Source organism: Camelus dromedarius, chromosome 36 (assembly GCF_036321535.1).
Source record: "Camelus dromedarius isolate mCamDro1 chromosome 36, mCamDro1.pat, whole genome shotgun sequence".
NCBI lineage: Eukaryota > Metazoa > Chordata > Mammalia > Artiodactyla > Camelidae > Camelus > Camelus dromedarius.
Window position 1 is genome coordinate 9,162,850 of NC_087471.1, and position 17,908 is coordinate 9,180,757.

Below are 17,908 nucleotides of genomic sequence, written 5' to 3' on the forward strand. Positions count from 1 at the left end.
TGTTGCTAATTTCCAGGTGCCTCGCCAACTCGTCTTGATTCTCTTAGCCCTGCCCATGGGGAGTGTTAATGGGCTGAGTTGCATTCCCCCCAACCAAGTTCCTATGTTGAAGTCCTCTCCCCCCCAAGACCTCAGAACGTGACTGTCTTTGGAAATAAGGTCTTCAAAGAGGTACTTAAGGTTCAGTGAAGTCATATGGGTGGGCCCTAATTCAGTCTGACTTGTGTCCTTATAATAAGAGATGAGGACACAGATGCACACAGAAGGAAGACCGTGTGAGAACCCAGGGAGAAGGTGGCCGTCTGCAAGCCAAGGAGAGATGCCTCAAAAGAAACCAACCCTGCTGACACCCTGATCATGGACGTCCAGCCTCCAAAACTGAGAAAATAACTATCTGCTGTTTATAAGCTACTCATCAGGGGGTGTTTTGTTATAGCAGCCAGAACGGACTCAGCCAGTGGCACTTTGTTATGACAGCCGTAACAAACTCAGACATCACGGTCAACAGCCCCATCTTTAAACTGCTCAAGCAGCCCTGGGAGTGTGCTGGCTTCCAGGACCCTGCCTCATCCATCCCTTTATCAACCCCATGGTACCCTCAACATTTCTATCTAAGTTTATAAATATGTCAATCTTTGTGTCATGAATACTTTTTACTGAAACACTGTATCATTTGCACAATGAGGTACCTAGACTGTTTCTAACAGAGGAACCAAGGAACATCCAACTTTCCAACCTGCATTGTGTCATGTCATTTCTAGAGAAGTCCTTTCACATCTTTAAATCATCTTCGCCTATAAGGCCTGGGGTAATGCTTGAAGCCTGGAGTGTCTCTGGAGATGCTGCATGAGAGTTTTTGTTGCTGCTTCGGTGGCTGGGAGCCCCACTGACTGAGGAGGAGGCCAGGCAGGATGGGCTGAAACCTGCAGAGGGGAGCTGAGCTCTGCACTCAGGGAAATCTGGGGACAAAAAAGATATCACTAGAGTGAGCATCATTAAAACATCAGTGGAAGCTGTATCATTAAACTTATTTTAAGGATAAAAAACAATTTTATAAATAGGGCTGAATGGGATTTATTGAGACTTGCCAATTTCCCCACCTTTCCCCTCATGCACTCTTCACCTTGGGCTACAAATAACAAGCTCCCTAGTCTCCAAAGGGCTTTCACAACCATGTTTCATTTGAACCTCAAGAAAATTCTGCGAGGTAGGGAGGCAGGGGTTAACATCTCTGTTTTATGAATACATGAAACTGAAGGACAGGTAGGTCAAGTGCCAGCTCAAGTTCATGGAGCTAGAGGTGTTAGAACTGGGTGGGGAGACGTGTGACACTTAGACCAGGTGGGCATTGGTGGAGCTCCCACCTCTGATACTCCCTAATCTGCGCATGCACACAAAAGGCTAACGCCACAGGCTGACATTCCAACTGAAACTCACAGTGAGAAAGGATTTCTCCTCGACATCTGGCCATAGCAGGACCAGAAGAGGGAAGAATGAGAGAGCAAGGGAAAGAAAGAAAACCAGCTGAGCTTGCAGGGAGCAGGAGGGATCTTCCCTCGTGCATTCACCCTCCTCTTGGCCCCAACTGCATGCAGACTGACAGAGGAGATTCAGCAGATGTACAGAGGCCGAGCCTTCCCTGAGCGCCGGCCCCCTCCTGTGACTCCATATTCAGCTGGCAGGTCCCAACAGTCAGATCACCCACTGCATCCCTTTAACGCCCTGATGGGTATGCTTGCAGCACACAGGCTTTCTATTAACCTGGGGAAAATCCTACTCTAGACTTTCATTGAATCAGAAGTTGCCTCAGCCAATGACTGCTGCCTCCAGAGAGCCAGGTCCCTCTTCCTCCCCTTCCTTCCAGAGGCGCCCTCCACCTCCAACTTGCCTCACCTGCTCTCTTTACTCCTTCTCTAAATCTAACTGTCTGGGAAGCCCACCTTCTCCAAGAGCCTTGAGTGTCCTGACCCTCAAGGATTTCTGCCTCAGCTGGATTCCTGAAGCCATTATTATCCTGACTCCTAACTTGGCGCTGAACATACACTCTTGAATGTTAACACTCATTTCTTTTTTCTTTTTCTTTAATTTAAGTATAGTCAGTTACAACGTGTCAATTTCTGGTGTACTGCATAATGTTTCAGTCATACTTATACATACATATATTTGCAGTACTGGTTTCTGAATGTAACTTTTTTGCCTCCTGATGAGGCTGTCAGCTCCCTGAGAGCAAAGCTGGCATCCTATACCTGCTTGGTACCTCCCTAGAGGGAGATCCATGCATATTTGCTGATGACTTTTCTGGGAAAGAGTAGGCAAAACTGGGGTTAAACAAAGCTGGTTGTTAGAATCCAAGAGGAGGGGGAGGAGGAATGGGAGTAAAGCATCTTCCCATGTTTGAAGTTTTCAGTGTTGCTTTAAGATCGGCGTCCAGTCAGCATTTTCAGCGTTGTTCTAAGATTAGCCTAAGGTAAGATGACAAATAGAAGCGTTCCTTTGCGCTATTTTAGGAACAATGAGAATAAAATAATACCAGTTGAATGAAGAAAAAGCCTAGGTTTCTGTGATACAAGAATGGGCTGGTAACACCTCATCTGTAACAGTTTCAAGTTTAATCCTATTACAGTGCAAAGCTTATTTATTCACTGTATTTGAGGAACCCTTTCCTCCTAAGTCCCCCGGGGAGGTTCACAGGCCCAGGCAGGCTGCTCTCAAGTTCTCTTTTTTCACTGTGGCAGGTCCCAGGGGTTCCCCCGCTCCCCTCCTCTCCTCTTGGTAATTGTCACCACCTACGCAGACCGTGGCTTCTCATTCTTCTTAGATGGGCTCTGGAAAATGGTCTCCCTACACCCAACTTCCTCGCTGCCCCTGAAAACAAACTCGCAGACCCTCTTCATTTTAAAACTTTAATGTCCACTATTACAAGAAAAAAGACAAGATTTAAGGGGAAAATATGGGGAAGGTATAAAAAAGTATACAAATCTGACACTCTTGGACCTTGGTCCTGAGCATTTGACGATCTGGTTGAAATAGCTGGAAATTTCTTTTTTACTAACATTGGGTACTGAGAACCAGGTATGGCTCTCTTGACACAGGAGAAGCCATTTTTGGCCTAAGTCACTGTGATCCAAGCCTGGCCACAGTGAATGCCCTTAAACAGGTCTCAGTAACTAATGATCTTAAGGGAACAAAGTAAAAGCAATCAAGAAACAATAGCTCAGTGATAAGACAGAGTCCTAGATATTACAATCTGATATGTATCTTCCAGTTCTGCAGAATCTAAGGCCCAGGTTGAGGATGGAAGGACCACGTTGATCTTTTCTGATCCTCTTGACTTCTATCAACTAAGGCTTGGACTCTGTCAACCTTGGCCCCAATTCTATGCTAAATTCTCCTCTACTTAAGCCCCTTCATGAATATGCATGTACCCTTAACTTCAAACTTCCCCAGTTTTGCTGTTGGGGAGACACTGCTTTGTTCGGAAAGATCCCCAGCGTTCTCCTTCCTTGCTGCAAGTAATAATGAATCCTTCCTTCTCCCACTCTTTGGCTTGATTGTGTCTTTTGGCTCGACACCCACCAAGAGGCAAATCCAGTTTTTTCGGGTAACAGATCCACACCAGGAGGGTGACAAACCCCAACTCCATGGGGACAGAAGCTCCTGTGCTTGGGAGCCTTCCAGACCTTGCCCGAAGTGGCTTTTCATCTGACTGTTCATCTGTGTCCTTTAACATATCCTTTAATACACTGGGAAATGTGTTTCTCTGAGTTCTGTGGGCTGCTCTAGCACATTAATTGAACCCAAGGAGGGTGTTGTTGTGAGACAGGAGGGAGGTAGGCAGGGCACAACCATTAAAAGAATGATGTAGCCGTTTAGGATACAATATAAACTGGTTAGAACCAACCAGTCCCAAGATGGCAGATTTGACTTCCAGTTGACCTTGAGCCTCATTACACACTCACCATAACACATTAGCTGCTAAGCGACACACTCCCAGGCACCATGACAGTTCCCAGGCTGACCATAAAAGGTCAAAAAGTAGGCAGTAGCCCAATTCCTGGAAATCCCTGCCCCTTCCCCAAAACAGTTGGAATAATCCTCCGATGTTAGCATATGAAATTACCCAGCCCACAAAAACTAACCATCTCCACACCCCAGGGCCACTCTCCCTTCTGAGATGAACCGCATTCTGTTTATGGAATGTATATCTCTCTAAATAAACTTGCTTTCACTTTTCTATGGCTCACTCATGAATTCTTTCCTGCGCAAGACAAGAACCTTCTCTCGGTAACAGTTGGAACCTCTGATCTATAGCTGGTTGGTCAGAAGCACAAGTGATAACCTAGGCGGTGACAGGTGACTGAAGTGTGTGTTGAGGTGGGAAGGAGGGGAGTCTTGGGAGACTGAGCCCTTAACCGGTGGGATCTGAGCTGTCTCCAGGTAGACAGTGCCAGAATTGAGTTAAATTGTATGACATTCAGCTGGTGTTGCAGAGAATTGCTTGGTGTGGGGAAGACCCCCACCCATTTGGTGACCAGAAGTACTGGAAGTATGAGTGTTCTGCATGCGAAGTAAAAGCAACAGATAGGCTGAACTGAGATTTTCCCCTACAATGGGAGGGAAAGGTTGGTTTTTTCTGTCACACTGGGACTCATCAAACCTTTTTCTTCCTGCTCATCTTTGCTGCCTTGCTGTGAAAACCCCTCTCTTTTCTTGCCCCAGACAACTCCATCTCCCCAGCACAGAGACTTAACAACAAGGACTGTCTTAGCCGGAGATGGTTGAACCTTATTTCAAGTGGTTTATTTTAAGTTCTGAGCACTCTGAGACCAGGCGAGGCTTAGTTTACTACCGTTCTGTCCTACATTCTTCCTTCAAGACCTTTTCCTACAGCTCCTCTGACTTCTCCCCCTTTTCTCTGTCTTTTAAAATAATTGTTAATTTTTGAATAGGTTACTTTTCTGCATAGTTCAGCACTGGAAATAAACAAAAAAGGACAGTGAAACACCTCCCTCCACCTCATCTCCCAGCCCTTCAGTTCCCTTCTGCAACCAATATTATCCTTTTTCATGTGTATTCTTCCAGAGGTAGTTTATGCACTGCAAGCAAATAGACATATAAGATGCAAATATATCCTCCCCATCTCCTTTTTGATACCATTGGTGTTATACTACAAACACCATCACTTTTTGTTCACTATATATATATGATAGTATGTGAATGGGCATGTGTATGTGTGTGATTGTTACAAATCAAAACTTAAAGAACTTCCTCAATCTCTCAACGGTTGTACTATAGTCCATTTACGGATGAACCATATTGACAGCTGTTTGAGCTGTTCCCAATCTTTTGCTCCTAGAAACAATGCTGATGTAAGTCATCTTTACATTCAAGCAGGTCCGCCTGCTGTCTCCTGTTTTCTGACGGGCTTAGGGTGCCAACGGCCACGCAATCTACCAGTAATCCTAGGACTGGAGCATCATCACAAAGAGTATTCCTCTCCTTGATCTGATACCAGATGGAATCAGGTAATCTGAATGTATTTTTCTCATCAGTTGAATTTATGGTTCTTTTCCTAGAGAGGTTTCGCCAGTAGTGTCTCCCCATGTTGCTATCACATCTACACAAAGCCACGTGTTACACATCAGCATTCTCCGGGGTTCTTATCAGCATTCTCCGGGGTTCTGTTCTTGGCCCACTTTCTGGGCAATCAGTGCCTAAATCTTCAACTGTTGGATTTATACCTCTCGCCTCGCTCTCCCTCCTGAGCAGGTAGAATCAGTCCTGTTGGAGACGCCAGGGTAATTTACGATGCACAGAGTGAGAAAACAAAGGGCCACAAGACAGAACAGGTAAACTATGCTCTCTTAGAGGCAAAGGAGAAATGCAAAGACTCTAAGTAGGGGTCCTGCCTGAGAGTTAATTTTGCCCTCAGGATTCTTAGCCATTAGGCATTTTCTTCTCGTAGGTATCGGAAATTAACAAGAGCCAGCACTGTAGTTAGAAGGCAGCGGAGGGCACACAGCACAGAATTCATGGCACTGAGTTTAACTACACACACACTATCCCAATCTGGGAGCATGGAATAGAAATCCCGACACAGATGAGGAGGAATGAGCAGGCACAAGATGTTAGAGGTTGTGCAGGAAAAGAAAATAGATGACTTATGTTTCTGTACAGCTCTGGATGCAACCATCTTTACACAGCAGAAACTGTGAGGGAGAAGACAAAGGAGAAAGATAAAGAAAAGTGGGAATTAAGGTAAAAGTGAGAAGGAGAAGCTTATGCCACAGGCTGGAGCCTCCTCCTGGCCACCTGGCCGACCCCCATCAGCCTCTTGCAGCTCTCAGCATCCGTGCTCTCCCACCCTTCCTTGCCAGCTTAGCGGGGGTCTGGTGTGATTCCCATGGCTACTATGGCTACTATTACCTCTGCTGGCTACCAGTTACTGAGTGCTTACTTTGAGCTCGGCACTGTTGTTACTAACTCCACTTTACAGACCAGGAAGTAGAGCCTCCAAGATTGTTAATAAGTTGGCCCAACTCAGCGAGCTGTTAAAATTGTTCAGGCACTGAACCTAGGCTGATTAAGTCCCAATCCTGGGCCATTGGTCAGCAAAGTGAAAAATAAGGTATTTAATAGGGGAGAACACAAACATGTATTGAGTGTTTAAGATACACCTGGCATTTAGTCCTCACCACAGTCCTGCAAGGGAGGTATCATTAGTCCTATTTTACAGATAAAGAAACTGAGGCTCAGAGAGGTTAAGTACTTATCCAAAGTTGCACTGTTTAGTAAAAGAGCCCAAGTCTCACCAACTGCAAATCCCATATTCTTTCTGATTCTTCTTCCAAATAGCATTCTCAGGAATTTCACTGATTGAACTGAATCATTAAAAATCTCTCCTTTAGATATTTTTAGTTCTGCACATCCAAACCAAATAGACATTATAAAACAAACACGGGGGTGGGGGCAGTTCGTTAGGATTTGGAAGAAATCTATTAAAGATTGCCTGCAAGGAAGCAACTGTGTAAACTCTGTTTTGTAAATTCTCTTGTTCTAATTAATTATGTTTTCTAAGGTTCAAAGAAAAAGATGGGAGATAAACCAGTTTCCATCAGTTTCTAATTAGGATTCATGAATATGCTGGATTCTTTGTTGGTATTCTATGTAAAGTCACTTTAGTCACAACAGTGTCCCTCAGGTACTAGATGGGAGAGAGGATCTTCGGTCTGCAGCTTCATATTTTAGCCTGGAATGGACTTTAAAGATGTAGTTTAAACATTTTATAAGTGGGGAAATGAAAACTCAAATGGGTGCGTGGCTGCCATTTAACAGTAGAGGTGAGGCTAGAAGTCAGGGTTTCCTGATTCTTAAACCATTGTTCTTTCCAGGACATAAACCAGGAATCACTTTCGAAGATACTCTTTTTTCCTCCTCTTTTGACCCAGAAGGAGGAGGGGTGGGAGTGAGAAAGCTTAAAGAAGAGTTTTTAAAAGAATCAGGACACTAAGAATCAAGTTTTCCTGGAAGGCAGTCAAGAAGGTAACTGCAGAGGCTGGAGTCAGCAGAGCGAGGAAAAGATAAGGTCTTATCTAAAGCAATTAGAGTAAGCAGGCAATTAGCGGCTTCTGTTAACGCTGTGAACAGCAAGCTTTTTGAAATCCTTGGCCAAATCAGCACCTAGAAAGTGAGGACTTCTAATCTCCAAGAAAAAGTTCAGTGTGAGACAAAAGGTATCTGTTTTTATACTTAACTTGATAGAAAAAGAAAAAACAAAAGACCTGAAACAAGATGGCAGCTGGGGTCCTGGGAGTCCCAATTCCAGGGCCTGGGAAGTCTGAAGCCCACCGCCTTGGTTTTTATGAATTGTCATGAGGGGATTTCGTTTTCTTGGTTTCTAGAGATTTTGCTCCCAGGTGTAAACTGAGTAAAATTTATTATAGAGATGGAAGGCAGGGTTTACATCCCAGTGATAGCCAAATTAATTTGATGGGCATAGATGGCGCACCATCTACCACTGACCGCCCAGCTCCCCTGCCCGGTCTCAGCTTCTCTCAGTCTGGCTGGCTTCTCTCTCCTCGTCCTCTCTTTCCTCCCCCAACTCTACTCCCCCGCCCTCCCCTGGCAGGAGCAGAAACAACAACTCTCCCTTTAATCTACAGCCGGCGGCCAGACAGGTTTTCCCTCCTCTATAGTCCAACCCCTCCCGACAAGTGGCTCTCCCCCAGGGAGACAGCTCCCCTTCCCCTTCCTGAAGAGGACTCACGGGGCCAGCTGTTGAGAGTTTGGAAAAGAAAAAATTTTTTTCACATCTTTACACAAGATGGGAAAATCTCTGACGTCTAAGATGGTACCCGGCTATACTGCAGTGTTTATATTTTTTAATTGCTTTGTTCTGTATGGAATTTTTTAAAAATAATAACTAATGGTAGCGGGCATTTCTTGTTATTTTATATACTTAAAAAAAAAAAAGACCTTCAAAATTGCAAAGCATTAGTGATCAGATCTAGGCTTCTATCTTCTATCAAGGATTCACACCAAAAGGTGGTTCAGTGAAGCGGCTGCAATGAGGCAGCACTGGAATTAGAAGAAGAAAAGGAAATCAGGTGCCTCGGATGGAGAGGGGGAGGTTTTGAAAACTCAGACCTAATAGTAACAGAAAACATCACCAACTCACAGCAACATATGTGGATTCGCAACTGTTTCCCTGAGAATGTTTCTTTTTGGGGAGGACTCTCATATTTGAAGACTCTGAGTAATGACAGGCAAAAAGTGAAGATGTCGCGGTGGCCTGACAGCCACGCCCCGGAGAGATGACCTAAGGAGTATTCTTCGGACTCTTCCATTTCACAAAGCTTTAGCTTCTCCCAGTATCACGTGACCCTTTTTGGCTTAGAGGGGTTAAGGAATACTCGAGGGCCTCGTGCTCGCCTACCCATCAGGCTTTGGCAATCTGTGTCTCATTCTTGTCTTCACAATGTGTTCCCCTAAGTTTTGCCGGCTCACCTGTTTGTCTAGTTCCTCCTGAATCTTCCTCGATAAACCTGTCTAAATGATGCAAGAACTTCCTATCAAAAGAGTGTGTGATCTTCTCCGCTGCAGTCACACCCGGGCTCCGCAGCTGCACACTTGTCAGAGTTTCATTTGCTCCCTGCTCTCCTAGGTCCTCTCACTGAATTTCCTCAGTCCCCATTTCCTCTCCTCTCAGGCCCCATATCCAGCATTTCTTCATTTTTACAAGCACCTTGCCTCGCATAGGAGGTTGCTCATCTCCTCAGAGCTATGTGGCCCACTTACCTGCCACCATGTGTCGGGGGGGCCTTAGTCACATGCAGCCTGTGGCCCAAACAGCCCTGCTTATCCGGAGGACACTGCTACGGAGTCAGAGATCCCTGCTTACTTTTGGAGGGTTTAATTGTGCCTTATGCATCTTAGCCGAACTACTAAGCAGCAACAGTGGTGCTAATTAGCATATTTACATAAACATACAGACCGATACAATCACATTTCATTTGTTAACAGCTTAACTGCTCTCCACCATTGTCTAATTTGCCCTGGTTTCCCTTTCAGCTTTCATTCGCTCAACTTGTAAAGTTTTCAATTTATAATGATTATTTTAACTTAAGCAAGCCCGGCTCCTGTGTGACAGACAGTGACCGTCAAAAATCCACAGGGAAGGCTTCTGTTTAGCCTTTGATTTTATTTTGTTTTTATTTTGCTTTTTAAGCTGGAAAAATGTTCGACTGTGTGGATGATTTGTAAGCATACCTTACGGATCAACTTTGATCGCCCTTCAAATTTCCTGTTCTCCTTTAGACTTCTCTTGGCCTCGGAGGGGCTGGGGAGCCAGGCAGAAGCATGACTGAATGGCCCAGGTGATAATCCTCCTCAAGTTACTTCCCTCAATAATGGTTTTCACTGACAATTTTACTGCTCTGTTTTAAGCTTTCCCCATCCCCTGGGCATCTGTACATATGTCTATGATAAGCCTCATCCAGCCCAACAAAATTGGCCCCTCAGAATACAGACTACTCTATTTTTAAAAGCTCTTCTCTCTCTCTCTCTTTTTTTTTTTTTGAACATAACACTTGAAATGCATTTAAACAGAAAGTAATTGGGCTTTAAAGGAGAGCCATAAAAGTGATTTATTCATGAGTACACATTTACTCCTCTCCCAGTGGACATCCATCTGATGTTAATGTTCCTTGAGTGTATATCCTCAGCCCTTTTCTATCCTCACGACTACTATGAACTTTTTATTCCAACCTTACTCCTTTCTACTGTGCTCCAAAGACCCTCAGATGTGCTGAAAGGGATCCATTGTGGGTACAGAACCACAATCTGGGAAACTCTGCTATCAAATAATAATGCTCCCTAGTCCCAATCACTGACTTTATTAGGTAGTCAATTAGGTATTTTTTAATTAGGGAAAGAAAGTTCTTCATTTTTTTCCCTGACGTTATTTGAAATGCACTTTTGTACTCATGCTGCACTGGTAGCAGGAACGCTATGGAAAGCATACCTTTTTCTTAGAGCCGTGGAAACTTCATTCTACAGAGAAGTAATTTCTATACAGAAATTTCTATAGGTCCCCCTCCCCAACACCCCAAAAGACTCACAGCAGAAGAAAGAACCAATGACAATAATGTTCCCTTCAGATCGTGTAGGTTTCAAAGTAAATTCATAAACATCAATTCATCTAAGCTTTTTTTTTTAAACAGGTGAGAAAACAGGCTCAGAGAGTTAAGATAAAGGACATTATCAAGGTCACATAGCTTGTCAGTCAGTGTCAGAGACCAGGATTTAAACCATCACTTGATGATTCCAATAAAAAAAAAAAAACAAATTCAGTCTCACAAATAGAAATCCAGCAATTTTCATTAACGCTTTGATGGGGAATCTTTTGTAAGCAATACTTACCAGTGAATGTGCTTTTCTTAGTTTAGATCTGTCCTGCAATTTCTTTTTCTTATCACGTGACTGTCGGCTGACCTCCGGGGTCATTTCATGTCTTTTCCTTCTTCTGTAAATTGGAACGCATTGGGGAAAGCACAAATATTATTTTAAAGCTTTGGTGTTGGCATAACTATTTGTCCACTTGATTTTGTTGTTCCTGTGGTTTAAAAGATTGTTTTCACTCAGCTGGAAACAAGCCAGATGTCCATCAACAGGAAACAGGTTGAATAAACTCTGGCACATCCAACAATTGAGGACTATGAGCCTTGAGAAAGGAAGGCAGAATGCTTCTTGATGTAACTGTGGGGTGATCTCCAGGACATACTGGTGCGTGAAAAATAGGGTAATAAAGTGTCATGTCATGTGTGCTACCATTTCTTTCAGAAAGGTGTGTGTGTGTGTGTGTGTGTGTGTGTTTGTTTATATTTTTTTAACTGGAAGGGCTGTACCACAACACTTTGAAAAACAGTTACCTATAAGCAGGATTCCCAATCAGGAACAAGCAATAATATGGAGGAGTAGGAACAGAAGCGAAACTTCTCCAAATACATCTTGTTTTGTATTTGACTTTGGAACCATCTCAATTTTTCCCAGAATTACAAAATAAAACGAAGGAAGAAAATTCCTAAAATCTAAAAACAAGATGAAACAAATGATCTTGTCTATCAAGTTGGTGGCATTACCCCACACAAAGGAATTACTTCATGGGATTTTAAGACAGTAATTTGTCTGAATATTCTTAGTAGTAAGGACAAAAACAAAGGTAAAGAAATCTTAAGAGGGGGGAGGGTATAGTTCAAGTGGTAGAGTGCATGCTTAGCATGTACGTGGTCCTGGGTTCAATCCCCAGTACCTCCATTAAAAATAAATAAATAAATAAACTTAATTACCTCCTCCCACCAAAAAAAAAAAAAAATGTTAAGCTGTGTTTGTATCATTATGAGTATTTGTTTTTTAAAACTATCACATATAATAGGATAAAGTAGGGATCCACAAACTACAGCCCAGAGGGCAACTCAGACTCATGCCTATTTCTGTAGATAAAGTTTTATTGGAACACAGTCATGCCTATTTTCGCATATTGTCTATGGTGGTTTTCAGGCTATGATGGCAGAGTTGAGCAGCTGGGACTGAGATATGGATATGGCCTGCAAAACCTAGTGCATTTGCTGTCTGACCCTTTGCAGAAAAAGTTTGCCTAAAATAATGGACCAAGGTTGATCATCAAGGGCCACAAACATCAGAAAAGCAGAGACAACCAGAAATTATGTGCTTTATGATGGAAGTATATGATCATTATATACTCAAGCCTCTAGATCTGACCACCAGTGTGACATTGAACAGGAGGCAGAGGAACGTGTTCAGCTGCAGTGTTGGGAGGACAATCACCAAAATCCAGAAGGTGAGAAGTTTTACAGGATAAATGACTGGATTTCTATAACAAACAACATGCAAGGGGGAACAAAAAAAAAAAAAAAAGGACAAAGAGGAAATCTATGGATCGAAAACAAAACAAAGCAAAACTTATGTGACATGGATCAAATGCAATATGTAGGTCTTACCTGGAACCTGATTAAACAAACTGACGGTTTAAAAATATCAAACCCTTATGAGACATTCAAGGAAACCTGAAAACTGACTTGGTATTTGATTGACTTTATTAAGGAATCATTCATTGATTAGAAGTGGTATGGTATCAGGTTATGATTTTTAGACAGAGTCTATCTGTAAAGGACAGGCATTGAAATATGTATGAATGAAATAATCTGACATTTGGATTTGCCTCCAAAGTAACCTGGGGGAAGAGCAGAGTGGGTGAGGAATGAACTGGTCACGAGCTGAAAACTATAAATGCTGGGTAATGGTTACAAGGGGTTCTAGTCTCTCTACTTTTGCATATATTTGAATTTCTATTATAAAAAACTTTTATTGGAAAAAGATCGGCTTTGCCCAAATATTTCCTGATACTTGATTTTCAAAAATTTCCCCCAACCTTTATAAGAGATACACCTTAAACATTAAGACACAGTTAGGTTTAAAAATAAAGTGATGAGAAAAGATGTACCATGCAAAGAGGAAGCATAAAAAGGCTAGAATGACCATTAATATCAGATAAAATAGAATCAAGACAAAGAGTATTATATTAGTAAACATAAAGAGGAACATTTCATAATGATACAGGGATCAACTAAACAGAAAGACATAACTGTTGCAAATGTGTGTGTACCTAATTACAAAGCCTGAAAGTACATAAGGCAAAAATTAACAGACTTAAAAAGATAAATAGACAGTTCTACAATTTCTTTTAAAGTACATACACTATATTCACCAAAATAGAGGAGATGCTTGGACTCTTCAAAGGGTCAGTGCCACAGGGGAAAAAAAGAGGTGGGGGAACTGTTCTAGATATGAGACATAGCAAATGCAGTGGGGGTTCAGGTGGGGTTTAGTGCAAAAAAGAAAGACTATAATGGGCATTCTTGGGAAAACTGCAGAAATTTGACATGGACCAGGTATTAAAATATTAAAGAATTACTGTTCATTTTCTAAGATATGATGATACCAGTGTGGTTGGGTAGGCAAATGTTTTTATCTTAGGAGATGAGTGTTGAAGTTTTTATTTAGCGGTGAAAGTCTTTAGTTTACTTTCTTATGGCATGGGAAAAATATGTAAATATAGAGACACAGAGAGATGAAGAAAAATAGCAAAATATTATCAGTTGTTGAGTCTCGTTGGAGAGTATATGAGACACTATATGCACTCATTTGCAACCCGCGTTTCTCACTTAACAATATACCCTGGAAATCACTCCTTACCAGTTCACAGAGGTCTTTCTCGTTCATTTTTACAGTTGTTTAGTGCTCCATTGTGTGAATGGACCATACATAGTTTACTCAACAAACACTCTCCTATTTTGAGCATTTATTTCCAATATTTCAGACTCATTAACAATGCTGCAAGAAACAAACTTGGGCTGATGTACTTTTGGTATTTTCAAGGTTTATTCCTTGAAGTAGGATTGCTGTGTCAAAATGTAAACACATATTACTTTTTGCTGGATATTATAAAATTTTTCTCCAAAAGATTTGTGCCAATTTATATTCCCACAAGCAATGTCCGAGGGTACTGGTTTGCCCACAGCCTCACCAACAGAATGTATTGTCAAACTTTAAAGTTTTTGCCAATCAGGTATTTGAAAAATGGCATGTTTGGTAGCTTTGTGCAAAAAAGCAACATGGAAAGGATAAACTAGAAGCTATGGATTGGTAAGAGGGAAAGGGTGGGCGAAGTGACAGTGCAGAAGTGGTGTGGAGGAGATGGGGGTGTGGTGCTGTTCTGGGCATGCCTTCTGCACATTTTTTGTGTATTTTATAAAGTTTTAACTTTAGAGTCATGTAACATACTCATCCTGAAGGAGATATTTTTTCAAGAAAGAATTCACATAACTTTTGAACACAGTTTTATGAGTATACACCCAAAGGCTAAAGGCAAAAAGAACCATAAACAAATACTGAATTTTAGTTAGTAGATTGTCTTCATAATGATATGGGTTAGCAATCTGAAATTAGTTTCAGAATTAGTAAGTCAATATATATTCTGTGTATATACTACATGTAATACCTTTTTATACAAAATTATATATGTATCTATAATATAAAATCAAAATTATATGTGTGCATGTATGTGTGTGTGTGTGTATGTATGTGTGTGTGTGTGTGTGTGTGTGTGTGTGTGTGTGTGTATCTCTCACTGTCAGAGAAGGGAGGTGCAGATATGGAGAAGGAAAAGACTAGAACGAACCCTATGGTGCTAGATTGGAATCTGAGGTATTAAAATATTAAAAGAAGCTGTAATGTTGAAGCATTACAGCTACAATGCAAACAAATCCTAAAGAACAGGGCAAATTTACCAATAGTGGTTCATTTACTCTTCAATTACTTTTTGCTTCTATGTAGTTAACAGCACTTGTACTTCACAGTAAGTTCTGTTTTCATCTAGCCATAGACTGAAGAGCTAGGAAATTGTTTCTAAAAGCAAAGAAGTGGAGGAGGGTACGATTCTCACCCTTGCCAGCTTTGCTCGTTGGGGTCACAGTTGTCCAGGTAATTGAAGCGAATGATATCAGTTGGATGCTTGTCGGAGGATCGCCAGGGTGGGAGTTCTTTCTCCCCTGGGTGGTTCTTCTTTCTTAAAGAGGAAGAGGACCGGAAAGCTAATGAAGGAGACGGCTTTGCCTCCAGAGAACTGCTTGTAATTGGCTGAACGTCTGCGATCACAAACCCATCTTTTGGAGGTGTCTAGAAGAAGAAAATTTGATTATTTCTGGTCTCAAAACACTATAATAATAACAGCAGTAAAACAAAGAACATCATTGTCATCATCATCATCATCATCATCACCACAATGGCAATGATAACGGTGGCAGCGATCACAGGAACCACCAGCCCAGAAGGACCTGCTATGTGCCAGGCACTGTCTCAGGAAGTATTCATGCAATATTTTATTTAACCTTCACGATCACTCTAAAAGGCAATCGTAATTACTCCCATTTTACAGAAGAGGAAACTGAGAGAGGATGAATTAATTCATTTGCCCACTACTACTACCACCTAAGCACTAAGACACAGGGTCAGAATTTGAATCCAGGACTGTTCTGCTTCAAGTCCACATGCTGACCCTCTCTGTCCCATATTGCCACCTCTTCCACCACATCATTATATAGTTTTTCCACAATTGCAGTTAATTTATTCATAAAAATATACACATTCCAAAAAAAAGTACCCCAGCCCTAACTACCTATAACATACAGAGACAATTTCGAGTTATGTAGGCGTACACTTCAGATTTTATCAAGTATCAAAACCTCGACCATTCCCAAAGAATACTTCTGCTTTAATTGCCCAGACTGAAAGTCTATTTGTGTGTGTGTGAAATTTGTAAGGTTTTTATGTGGTTGTAGCCTAAGGGAAGTGGTACTGGTATGTTGAGAAGCCATTAAAGGCTTAATTTTTGTTCTTTAAGCGATTAGGGAAGCTTTGGTTGGTAAATTGGTTTGCTTGAATTGTCTGTGAAAATTAAAAAATCTCCCAGTCCCTCCAAGCAGAATCAGTTAGTTTCTTATCCTTGTTTCGACTGCTCTTTGTCTGCATTTCTATTACAGGATAGCACGTAGTATTCAGTGCTGTGATATTTGTTTATTTGTCTATATCCTGGGCTCCCAGAAAGCAGGGTTAAGATCACTGTACTCTTAGCACCTAGAGCATAACAGTATTTAATAAATATTTACCCATTTAATCAGTGATTATGGTAAAGGAAGAAGACATTTAACATTTATGGAATAGATAGCTCATTACTGGTTTAGCATTCAGTATTTTGTGCAGATCTCATTGTTCCCTCTTCCTCTATTTTCTGAAAGAGTTTATGTAGAATTGGTATTTCTTTCTTAAATATGTCACAGAATTCACCAGTGAAGCTATCTGAGTCTGGAGTTTTATAGAAAGTTTATTAATTCAATTTTAAATTGATGAAGATTTATTCATGTATTCTATTTCTTATTGAGAATGTTTTGGTAATTTGTGTTTTTCAAGCATTGTCCATCTAGGTTGTCAAGCTTAGTGACATGGACTTCTTCTGTTCATAATATTCTCTCATTTTCCCTCTAATGTCTACAGGATCGGTACTGATTCCCCCACGTCTATTCTTGTTACTAGTAATTTATGTTTTCCCTCTTTTTTCTCCTTGATCAGTTTAGCTGGAAATCTATTACATTTTTTTTGTTTGTTTTCAAAGAAGCAGCTTTGGTTTCACTTATTTTTTTTTTTTATTGTTTGTATGTTTTTAATTTCATTGACCTCAACTCTTTATTATTTCTTCCTTCTATCTACTTAGGGTTTAACTTACTCCTTTTCAATGAAGACTTTTTGAAATTGTTTGGTTTTTTTGGGGGGGGGAGTAGGTAGCATAGACTTATAAACAGTTATAAAGATCATTCTGGTCCAGTCCTCTCATTTCAAGGTTGGGGAAATGAGTATTAATCCCTACCATCTACACAACTCATCAAATGCATTCAAAAGCTCTGCTGAAGCACATGCCAGGTACCAGGTACTGGGGGGAAGGGAGACAGTGATGGGGCTTGAAGGAAGGTAAATTATGCTCTACTCTGGCAACTGTCTATGTTCACCATCTTTGAAGCAAACTTGGGGAATCACACCAATTATTCAAGTGCTGACAGTTGACTCTGTTAACCTTAGTCAGATGGCTTTATTAACCTTCATCTTCCATAGGTCTATTATTTTAATCAATAAATTTAAGTTTATTAGTTGATTTTCCTAACTTTTGTTTTTCTGATATAGGTCTATTTCTTCAACAGAAAAACTGAAGTTTAATATAACAAAGTTCTCCCTACAGAAATGTAATACTAAGCAAAGATGTGGCAACTTTCTTGCATTAAAACTATTCATTATTTTAAAATATAGTTGTGCATAAATATTTTGTGGAAAAAGACTTCTTGCTGAAGACAAAGCATTAAAGTCAGTATTATATATAATATTCAAAACGTTTTTTCATTCTACAAGTTGGCTCATCACTTTTCTCTCCTCTGCCCCAGTCTTCAGCTATTGAATCCCATTTCCTGCCTACAATTGAGAATAGAGTCAAGGGAAGCCTTATGATAAAAAGAAGTCACAGCTACTATCATTTTTAAAATAACTTTTCTACCACTGAAGTTTAAAAAATTTTTTTTGAAAGAAATCCTCGTGGAGAACACCAATTACTGAAATCAGAAAGACTTAGTTTTATCATTGCAATTATAACAATATTATCGATGCATAGTTTATTACTATATTAAATGTAGATGGATTCTACTTTGAGCAAACACAATAAAACTGAACTTAAATGGAGCATGTTAGGAGTTGACTATGCATATTCCAAAAGGATTCTTCAGTTTGAAAA

At 41.0% G+C, this 17,908-nt stretch overlaps 1 protein-coding gene across 2 annotated transcripts in view; it reads right to left on the reverse strand.

The window, feature by feature from the left end:
- Window positions 1-641: 641 nt before the first annotated feature.
- Window positions 642-17,908, reverse strand: part of FBXO16 (F-box protein 16) — a 40,724-nt gene continuing 23,457 nt past the window's right edge. For both annotated transcript variants that reach the window (XM_031442154.2, XM_031442153.2), the window contains 3 exons: window positions 15,023-15,255; window positions 10,921-11,023; window positions 642-959 (listed from right to left, as the gene is read on the reverse strand). In XM_031442154.2, the coding sequence (XP_031298014.1) occupies window positions 795-959; window positions 10,921-11,023; window positions 15,023-15,255 (501 nt within the window). In that variant the 3' untranslated portion in view covers window positions 642-794. The remainder of the gene's footprint in view (window positions 960-10,920; window positions 11,024-15,022; window positions 15,256-17,908) is intronic.